Consider the following 10,900-nt stretch of genomic DNA (forward strand, 5'->3'; position numbering starts at 1 on the left):
CCAACATATTCTGCACCGACCAGTACTTGAAGGTGGGGCGGCCGCGCACCGCGCCCTCGCTCGGCTCACGGGCCTTCTGTCGTGCAGTGTCGCCGCCTTGGGATGCGTTGCGCCCGCGGGCCCGTGGCTTGGCGTTACATTATAGCTCTGTTAAAAAGCACACGCTTAATACACCATGGCAGCGCTGTCAAGTTTATAATCTTTTATAATATTTCATCTGTAATCTCCTTTTGTATGCTGCAGCCCGTTAAATACTTATCCCACTAGCTTTACCACTGTTCATTCTTCTCTGTACTACAGCTGTTGCTACTTAGTAGGTACCAGCTGCCTTTGCTCTCATAAATGTCCTGAATTATACACATCAGTTTATATTATGAATAATTCTGAACTTGAAGTCCACAGCTTCTGTTGCAGCGCTGAAGAACCAACTTTTTCAACCTCTTTTCTCTGGTCTAATAAAATACATAACCTGGATACTAAACAAATTAGTTTTGTCAATAGCATGTGCTTCTTGAGGTTTGCTCTATGCTTGTACTGAGTATTTTGAATATGTGAGATTTAATTAAAAATTGTAACTATTAGGACAAACTGTATTTTTTTAGGTAAGCATCCCTCCCTTTTTATTTGAAGCCATTTTATATGCTCCTATCGATGACACAAATAGCACAGCAAAGATTGGAAATGGAATAATTTTCTTCACTTTGTATAAAAAAGAAGTGGCCATGTGGGATTCCCTAACTCTAGCAAATGGTAAGTTCTCTACTGTGAAAAGTAGATTGCATGTAAGAAACCCAAACTGTGACATATAATAAGTAATGTGAAACTTATGCTGCTAGATATCTGCAAAATTAAAACTTGCTGTTCATTGTTGAAAATGGAAAGCATATGAAATCAGACAGAGAACATCTACTGGCTCTAGTGCGCACAAACCAAAACAGTGTTTCTCGTAAAACTTACCTTTTGCGTGTAAGCAAATCCTAGTTTTTCTTTTTTTAGAGATGGGCTTGATAGAGACTGCTTTGTGGAGTTTGAACCATGTTGTGTTTTCCCAGACAAAGTAGCAAAAGGAATCAATCCTGTTTTTATGAATATGGTACATAACAGTTGAACTTGAGGTCTAAATTACTAAAATGGTTTTTGTTTTTTAAGCTAACAAGGAGAAGCTGCAATATCTAAGAGAGAATGCTGTTCTAAAAGCCCATGAAAAGGCAAAAGAGGAGACAGAAGCAAAAAAAGTTACAAAACAGGAACACAAAAAATATGCTTTGGAGGCCACAATGAAGGTGAGCTTAGGAGGAGCTCTACAAGACATACACATTTAAACCATTACCAACTAATCTGGCAGCTGCTTGGTATCTGGCAGCTGCTTGGTTAAATGTGCCTTAAAAAGTATGAAAAGTACTCATTTTTATTGCAGTGGTGGAGAATCCTGTTATTCCTTTGCACTTAAAACATATATATTACCAAATGCAAGAATTGTACAGGAAAAAATGCTTAGAAGTTGCCATTTTCCATTAGTAATACTAATGAAGACTTTTGGTGAGGAGCTCAAATTTTTGTCAGATGAATGGAAACTACAGTAATGTGGCAAAACTAATCTTTTGTGGCCTTTGCATCAGAGCAAGTGTTCAGTCATCTAGCACTGTCAAAAATACTGATTTAAAAACCCCCTTATTTATTCATTGTTACATTTTATGTCAGACTTGCTCTTCATTGCCTTTTGTGTGTATGTATGTCGTTCTATGTTTTATGTGTATTTTAAGATACATTATTTTCTTCAAAATTTTTACGTATATAAAAAGTCTGGTCACCTCATTCATGTTCAAAAGGATTTTTTTAAAGTATACAATGAAATTTTAAGATTGCCTGTGCAATTTGGACCAAGATGAGCTGCAGTTAGTGACTTTCTTAGTAGCAATGTTGTACCTATTCTGCCTATGTCATAATCTCAAAGAGAAGACAAGAAGTAAGAAATAGTGTATTAAAATGAAGCCATTTTACATTTCTGTACATTCCAGAGATCTGCCTTGGAGTATGGCTAGCATTTTCACGTTTACAAGTAAAACTAATTTCTGAATGTTTGTGGGTCATACTTTAGTAGTGATAGTAAAATAGTTAAAAGATAACACTTTTAAAAGCTAATCAGAAATCTTTACTCTCCCAATCATTTTTAAGCATCTTTCATAACTCTGCTTGTACGATCACATTAATCATGAGGTTATGCTTGGGATATGAAACTGGGGAAATAGACGTAGCTTTTCCTTAGTCATCTTACTATTACCAGATGTTACAGATCTCAAAGGTTTATCATTTAAATAGCTAGAAGAAGCAGAAAGAAAAAGAATTGAAGATCTGAAAGAAAAGGAGCGGCAGAAGGTCACTAAGGAATTGGAGTTATGGAAAAAACAGCAAAAAGATGCTGAGAAACAAAAGAGGGTACAAAAAGAAGGGAAACTACATCAAGAAGTAGAGCAATTAAAGGAGAAGAAAAAGGAAAAAATGAACAAAACTGGGATTCCTAATGAAGGAACTTCTAAGCCCAGACTCAAACCTACTAAAGGTTGTATTATTGGAGTGTATTTTATCATTCTTTGAAGTGTGGGTATAACTTTATTCCTGGGTGTTTCTAGTTCATCATTTACCTTTGTCTCTACCATACTGAATTAATTCTTTTAGTTTGCAGTTATTTTAGTCTCTTTATTTTCAGGCAATTTATTGAGCTAAAGCATGTGAGTTCGTAGCTGTTGTTTAAGTCTTTGGAAATACATGGGCAGGTTTTGTTCTAAGCTGTAGAAAAGTAAAACAGAAAGCCTTTCTGACAGTGTAATGCAGACTTTCTGAGGGCGGAGTTCATGTTACCTTAAGTTACCTAACTGCTGTTTTTCATAGAAATAGGCAATCTCCTTTCTCTATCCCATGTCTTGGCTCCACAGAGAGCCATTTCAGAGAACTAAACCAACAGAAAATATTTCATTTCTGACAGGCAATGTAGCCAGTAAATAGATGGCATGATACAGCAAGAACAGATTTTTTTTTTTTTTAATTTTCCCTTCAAAAGAACAAATCTAAATCTTTCTCAAGATATTAGAGGTTTAGTTCTAATGTGCAGCATTTCTAAATTAGGTGTACTTTGGACTTTGGTAGTAAGCCAGAAAAATCCCTTTCGCTTAATTTTTCATTTCCAGTACTCCAATTCTCTTCATAGGTCATGGCTCCTATAGTATGTTTTCAGAAAATTTAAAGGAAGAACAGTTGCCAGCTCCTCGATCTGCTGCTACTATTAAAATCAACTTTACATCGCGAGTTTTTCCTACAGCTCTGCGAGAATCTCGCATTGCGGAAGAGGAGGAGGTAAGGACTGCTCTCTGGTTCAGTATGGTGCTTCTACTGTCTTCCAAGGTGCTGAATTAGTTACCGTTTATTTGGTAAGTTGACAAAAATGTTACCTGTACTAAGGAATGTTACCTGTGCAATAATCTTATCTGCCAAGGAGGGCAGCCTTCTTTAAGATATAAGGAAACACTTTTATATAAAAATTATTTTCACCAAGCATGTGATTGTGCAGATTAATAAATAGCATGTTCCTTCTTTTGGGAGGAAAAAAAAAGCCAGCAATATGAATTTAATTCCTTGAACTACAAAATTTGAAATGTCTTTACTCATATATTTAAGATTCTTTAAGTTCTGCCTTCTTAAAAAGCAGCTCACAGTGAGCTCTTTTAAGCTTTATTGAATGAACACAAAGAGTCTTTCTGAAAGTTCCAAAACAAACAAGCAAACCAAAAGGTATTAATGATGCGGTAACCTTACTTCTCACATAGAAATAAAATATGTGGGGAAACTTGGAAGTGTTTCATATCTGACATTATTAAATATTTCTCTGTCCAAAATATGTGGCAAATAGAATTCTTTTGATAGGAGTGAGTGAATAGATGAAAGCAAAATAATTTTTTGGATTTGAATTTTCTTTCAGAAATAACACTTGCATGTTGTATATTTACAGTGGCTACGTAAACAAGCAGAAGCTCGAAGAACAGTAAATGCTGATTTGTCTGAGTTGGAAGATTTAAAAGAAGAGGAGAAGAATCCAGATTGGTTAAAGGACAAAGGAAAGTAAGTTAGATTTCATTTGAAGATGTATTTAAAATGAAATATTAGTTACATAGTGTATGTCTATTGTTTAGTTTTGGTATTTGTGATTTATCCTTGACACAGATGGTGAATGTCTACGTAGTAATTTATTGACAGCTTATAGGGTTTGAATCCGATAAAGTGATGAGGTGCAATTGCTGAAACTCATTATGAACAAAATCACTGTGAACACATAATGCATATTCTTCTGTGAGGACAGTTAAGTCAGTGCAATATTATAGCTAGATGGATTTCCTTTCATTTGTACTCCTCATTGAGAGATTAAACATCTGTCTGAAACAAACTTTAGGAATTTGATAAAAATATCGGTATGTTTATATAGCTGTGTTATACAGAAAGGTTTGATCAGGCAATCATTATGAGATATATAGCTTTCAAAATTAGTCCTTTCAAAATTAGTTGTGTCCACCTCTTACTGTTCTTCATTGCCTTTAAGCAGTGACTATTTTTGTTAAGTTATGTGTTTATATGCTGTATTGTCGGTATCACGTTTGACTGAACTTGTTCTCAAGAAAGGCTGTAAATGGCCATTTCCAAGCTAAAGCTGCTAAAACTTCAAATTTTTGAGAAGGAATTGTTCACAATAAGTAGGTATGTACTTTGTGATGTGTCACTGTGTTTAAAGTACGTGTTTCACTTTCTGTTTTATACATAGCAAAATGTTTGCAACGGGAAACTATCTTGCAGCTGTAAATGCATATAACCTCGCAGTGCGGCTAAACAATAAGCTTCCCCTACTGTATCTGAATCGTGCTGCTTGCCACCTTAAACTGAGAAATTTACATAAAGCTATTGAAGATTCCTCTAAGGTATAAATATTTAGGTCCTCAAACTGTCATCTTATACATGATTGTGATTTATTATTGTAATGCTTCTGTTTCAAGCAGGTCTGTAAATCATTCAAAATTTGAAAATTCAAAATTGGTATAATGAAGCCATGGTGAAATATTAAAAATTGATAGTGATTGATTAATGAACTTTCAGAAATTTAAAACAAAACAAAGCAACAACAAAAATACCCCAAACCATGCTTCCACCCATTTGGGCCAAATGGCCATATGATGAGTCAGTACATGTTTCTTTACATGAACTAATAAGTACTTGAGACTTGAAACTTGTTTTTTCTCGTAACTACTGCTACACCACATATGCTTTTTTCGGGCTGCTTTTTTTTTTTTTTGTAGCATGATATGTAATATCATGTATGACAATAGAATACATTATTTGCCTGTAATAAACACTTAACACAGTATTTGTTGGGTTTTAGCCATGGCAATGGAACTGTGTTTAGCAAACTGTGGGGTGACAGGTACAAATCTTAATGACTGGCTTCACAAGCCATATAGTTAAATTTGAATAGTTATTTTCTATTTCTATTTAAATATTTTGTTACTCTGTAATAATAGTAATTAGGTGAGAGAAGTGTGTGTAAATGAGAAAAAAACCCGCAAAATTATGGACAATCTACCTCTAAATATTTTGGGTGTTTTAATTTGTAAAGGCACTAGAACTGCTGACACCACCTGTTCCTGATAACGAGAATGCTCGAGTAAAAGCATATGTGAGACGCGGAACAGCGTTTTGTCAGCTGGAATTATATACTGAAGGTAAGACCTTGATTTTGTCAAAACATGTACATGGATTTATAGTGACATGCAAGTAATTCTGTTTAGCTCAGTGAGACTGCTCACACCTCTGTTTTTTCAGGAGGGATTTGAAAGGAGGCCTATACAATCTATGTCTCTTTTTGTTATGAAGCTTTATACTGCATTACTTAATATATATTTATATTTTTTTAACTTTACTGGCTAATTGCAATTCTGCTTGAAAAATCTTCACAAGTTTTGAGAAAATTGATTGTACTCCTAATTTAAGGAGTACAAATTAGTTTCTCCTTTGAGGAAAAGGTTTTAGCAAGTTGCGTATCCTCTGTTTGGTCTATTGGGTAATGAGTCTTTCTGTGCATGATGGCCAGCTGTTGACCATAGCAGCTCGGTGGCCACGGAAGGTGTTAGTGAGGAACAAATGAGAGATCAGAGTTGAGGTATTTGCTTTGGGAAGCATTCAGATGTAGGATGCAAACTGACATGAAACTAGGTTGCACTAGTTTTTCTGTTCGTGAGTTGATGTTTTATTGGTTTTGAGATTATATTTACAGTATTGCCAGCTATAGAACAAATTAACTTAAAATAACCTGAAGTATTTCTAAAATACTTTCTTGTGAAGTGCTTAGTAACATATCTTTGTAAAATGATGCACGAAACCCCTACTGATGAGCAAAATGTTTCATCAAGTATGTGTGATTTGTGTGAAAATATCTGAATTAACAGTGTCCCTACTCAGTTCTCTAAGAGTATCAGTTTAGTTTTGTAAGGCAAATTTATGAGTGAAAGATGACAATAGAAAGTGAAGAGTATTCAAAATGTCAGTGTTGAAATACTAAGCTTTTCACATTGGTTACCTTTTTCCACCTATGAATCCCTTTGTTTATAGCTTCATTTGCACTTGGAAACCTTATAAAAAAGACAATTAACAAGATCTTAGTTTACTTCCTGTACTCATGGTTTGCTTTTCCCCCCTCCAAGATCCAGTATTCACAGTTCATGTCCTTTTTTTTTTTCTTGTTTTCATGCACTTCCGTTTTGTCATTCAATTTTTCTCTCTTCTGCAGAACACTTGAACACTCCCCTCATGCATGTGTGCATATATAGAAATGTATGTATATATGCACATATGTATTTGAATGAAGAGGCTCTGCTTTCATGTTTCAATACCTGAAAAAGTTTATGTAGTAGAGTGTTTCCACTAAAATGTTTTGTAAAATAATATAAACAAAATATAGATTTATTTACTGTCAAAAGTTAAGCCTAATGTCGTTCTGATTCCATCTTGCTCAATAGCAAAACTGAAGCTCAATACTTTATGCACACGACTAGGGAGCAGTTATTTCCAGTTAGTTGCTAAAAAGGATACTCTTGCATTATTAATTGACATTCTTATTAATGTATCCTTATTAGGCCTCCAGGATTATGAAGCGGCTCTCAAGATTGATCCTAAAAATAAAACTATAGAAAAAGATGCTGAGAAGATTCGGCACCTAATTCAAGGAACAACGCAAGATTCTTAACAAAAAAAAAAAAAAAAGGAACTTCTTAGTTCTCTTCAATATATTGTTAAGTAGACGTTTTTCTGTTTCACTCAGAAGACCTATAGAATTGGTAAAAGATTGGATATATTAATTACTGTTTTTTGAAAAGTATAGTATTATAACAAATATGGTTAGTTTTATATAATTTTATACCAAGTTGTCATTTTTGCTTTCTGTGAAATATTGTGGACCGAATCTTAAAACATGCTTTTAGTACTGGATTTAAAGTTACTCATAATGAAATGGAATATTTGTCTGGAAGTATGTACTGCATCTAGACAGTGGGTTTTCAAAGAACTTCAGTAGCTCCATTTAGTCAACACCTGTTAACTTACCTTTCTGTTCTCCACCAAAGCGAAAAGGTTACATATTATATGGTAATAGTTATATGCTTTCCTCTTTTCTTATTGTTCATAGTGTTTGGCACATTGGCACATCTGAAACTAAGTGAATTTAGATACTCTAATTCAGACATCCAATTTGGAAAACCTCCACCTGGACGCATAGAGGAAGGTTTTATGTTGTGCAGAACATTCTTTTTAACATTACGTAATGTATGTTGATTATTTTCAGACTATTTTGAAACATTTGTTTGGGCTGAACAAACAAGGTAATTGGAGAAATTATAAACCTGTAGTGTGGTATTGTAGTGTAGTGGTAAATTAATCCTGTGATAAATTGTCCCATCAATGAATATGACTTACTTCTTCTAGTAATCTTACAGTGTAGCTGTAAAGCATATTCTAAATCAAAAACATTGTTATTTATATGGGAATTTTTTTTTTGAGCTTTTTTTTCTTTTTAATTTGTACTCTGTTGACATTGACCAGTATTTTATGAATACTGGTGTGATTAAAGATTCTCAAAAAAGGGACCATCCTGGTGAGGCTGCAAGTGTTGTAAAGTGACATGAAGCGTGACACTGTGCTTTGTAGTCGTGCATCTGTTGTTTTGGATAGTGGAAGAATGTAATACAGAATTGTATTGCTTATACATATAATGTTAGCACTTGTATTACTGTGACAACCTGAAACACTGGACTTGAAGTGGTTCTGTTTTGTTAGGCATTCTATTCAAATTGTGACCATTTCAACTGCACTCCTTTCAGTAGCAGTTTTAGCAGACTTCTGCATTTTCCACATCAGTCTGCTTCCCGAATACCACTTATGACTGACTTGTCTGTGAGAAGGTGGCAGATGTTGCTTCCAGTTGCTTTACTTAAAGCCTTGAGAGGAGGGCTGAGGTGAGTCAGAAATGTCTGGGGTAGCTGCTGTTCCTTCTTTCCTACAGATACCTGCTGCATTGCAATGGAAGGGGGTGAGAATACTTCATTTATAGCATCTGGAAGGAGGGCAGTGCAGGAGCTTTAGTACCTCTGTTGAGTGTAATGGTATATTTGCCAAAATATGGCTATTTTCTGAGGGGAAGTGGAGGCTAAGGACAAGAGACACTGGCAACAGGAAGAGAAAATGCAAAGATGCAGAGACTGGTTGCAAGTTCCTAATTTTCTGTTTTGGTTCCAGAGCCTATTAGAACAATCTGTATACCTCTGTATAGGCTATTTGTATTGTAGTGCTTTGTTATAGCTACTCAAGGCTATTTTTGATGTAGACAGGCACCTTTTTCTACTGCTATGAAACAGAAACAGTGCCTTCTTTAAAGGCTGGGGAAGCAAATGTGCTTGCTGGCATGAACAATATCTGCCTGTTTCATCCGATTATATCGGGAGCAAATGGATGTTAAACTTCTGCGTTCAATACCTGAGCTGACAGTGTGTACACCGTATCAGTCATATGCACTATGTTGGTATTGGTGTCCTAAGATGTAGGAATGTGGAGACTGACTTTCAAGTTTTAAAACCAGAAAATACTTTAATTAAAACAAATAAACCTCAGATCAATCTCTCTTGCACTTAACTCTTTCTATAAAATGAGCGTTCCACATTTATGATACCAGTTTCGAAAGTTTTATTTTTATGGGTTTAGGTCTGGTTGAGAGAAGTGTATAATCAGATGGGCTACATCTGTTTTGATGCATCTTACTGCAAACCAAAATAAATCAGATATTGACAGTTATTCCCAGAATGACTGAAATAAGTCAGATATGTTTTCTTAAAGCTAAGTGTCTTGTCTAAGTCTGTGACAAAAAGATGGAGATGCATTTTTACAGAGTATGCTGTAAATTGGGGTAGTCATATACCCTACTTCTGTCAATGGCAGTGTTTAAGTAACTATTTTGAAACGACCCACAAATGAGTAAGTGTTTTGAAAAGGTTCGATCCACTGGATGGTAAGTACAGGGTACCATCTCTGGGGTAGGTGGTATAGCACCGTATTCACTTGAAGTTGTTTTAAACAGTAGGACGTGAGGCTTTGTCAAACAGCCATTGGTCATGATTGTTTTGGAGTCCAGCATACAGGAAAACACTGGATTGCCAGGATTTGCACAGAGGAGCAGATGAGGAGGTTGGTTTTGCTCAGTGTCCAGACTTGATTGCAGTTTCTGGGCAAGATTTTAATTCAGTCTTTCAAATAACAGGGCAAAGCATTTCAAATTTGTTAAACGTTTGTGGTCAGAGCAAATGTTGCTCAAGATGTGTATTGAAATACACGCATGGTGGAGAGTGAGGAACTTCACACTGCTGAGTTTTGACCTTATTTAGTAAACTCTGAACAGTGATAAATGGGCTCATGTTGACTATGAAGTATAGAAATTGAAATTTGCATCAATTTCTGCATCAGTGATAATCTTGAGCATAGAAAAAATCTTAGTTTGTGTGGCAGAAATAATGAGTATGGATAATAAAAATATGAATGAGAGTAAGAATATAGTGAGGCTTTGTGGATGGTTTGTTTTGGTTTTGACTTTTCTACTATATAGAAATACGCTATTATATGCTAAATAGAGCCCTAAACAAGCCTCCAAATGACTGTACTTCCTCGCTCACGTTCACATGCATGCATTTCTTTTTTTTTTCTGTAGGGAGCAAGTTAACATAGGACAGATACTTCTCAGTACCCTCATGGAAAGCGCTCTACTGCTGTATTGATGAGCATGTGGTAACACTGCACTCAGTGAGGTACCTCCCTTACTTTTGCTGAGCAAGCCACACAAAACCCGCTGTTCTTCAGAGGTGCAATGAAATCTTTTTCCTTTGTTTCTCAGTCGTGTAAGAGGTGAAGAAAACATTTAAGTTGCTAGCTTAGGTAAAACTAAAGAAATTATGACTTTTCCTTTACTTTGTTTATTAATGAGGCCTCTTGTTATCTCCCATTTCTTTTTTGCACCAGTATTAGAGCACTGTTGGGGCCTAAGACTCTGGGCTTTAGGATCTGCTCGGCCTGGGCAGTGCCGCCGCTGGGCTGTGGTGCCGGTGGGTGGTGGGCGCGGGAGCCGCCTCACCTGCAGTCGCAGCGGCTCTCGGGAGGGGACAGCTTCTCCTGAGGCAGCACGGCTGTGCGCATCTGGTTCCAAGGCAGTGCTGTGGGGAAACTTTCCAAATGCGTTAATTCACAGTCATCGGAGTGTTCCCACCTGTCCAAGACCGGAAGGATCAAATATTGCTAGTCCATACACTGCACTTTTTTTTTTTGGGGGGGG

The 10,900-nt window shown here is 36.0% G+C and overlaps 2 protein-coding genes across 2 annotated transcripts; one reads left to right on the top strand and one right to left on the bottom strand.

The window, feature by feature from the left end:
* Positions 1–5: 5 nt before the first annotated feature.
* Positions 6–7,296, top strand: DNAAF4 (dynein axonemal assembly factor 4; the record flags this gene model as incomplete). The annotated part of the gene is made up of 9 exons (XM_009643984.2): positions 6–32; positions 603–750; positions 1,150–1,283; positions 2,320–2,560; positions 3,206–3,351; positions 4,004–4,113; positions 4,808–4,961; positions 5,654–5,759; positions 7,170–7,296. Coding segments are annotated over 9 exons (1,176 nt in total), but the record flags the coding sequence as incomplete, so codon positions are not given.
* An 81-nt stretch (positions 7,297–7,377) lies between these two features.
* CUNH15orf65 (chromosome unknown C15orf65 homolog) lies at positions 7,378–10,764 on the bottom strand. The gene is made up of 2 exons (XM_035899542.1): positions 10,703–10,764; positions 7,378–9,788 (listed from the first exon to the last, which is right to left on the bottom strand). The coding sequence occupies exons 1-2, from the start codon at positions 10,762–10,764 to the stop codon at positions 9,464–9,466; spliced, it is 387 nt and encodes a 128-aa protein (XP_035755435.1). The 3' UTR covers positions 7,378–9,463.
* Between the last annotated feature and the right edge of the window lie 136 nt (positions 10,765–10,900).

This window comes from Egretta garzetta, unplaced genomic scaffold (assembly GCF_000687185.1).
Source record: "Egretta garzetta isolate BGI_Z169 unplaced genomic scaffold, ASM68718v1 scaffold287, whole genome shotgun sequence".
Classification (NCBI taxonomy): Eukaryota; Metazoa; Chordata; class Aves; order Pelecaniformes; family Ardeidae; genus Egretta; species Egretta garzetta.

Coding starts and splice junctions, on each gene's coding strand:
- CUNH15orf65 (XM_035899542.1), bottom strand. CDS start 10,764: ATGCGCACAGCCGTGCTGCCTCAGGAGAAGCTGTCCCCTCCCGAGAGC. Junction 9,789..10,702: donor GAGAGCCGCTGCGACTGCAG/GTGAGGCGGCTC, acceptor ACTGCAATCAAG/TCTGGACACTGAGCAAAACC.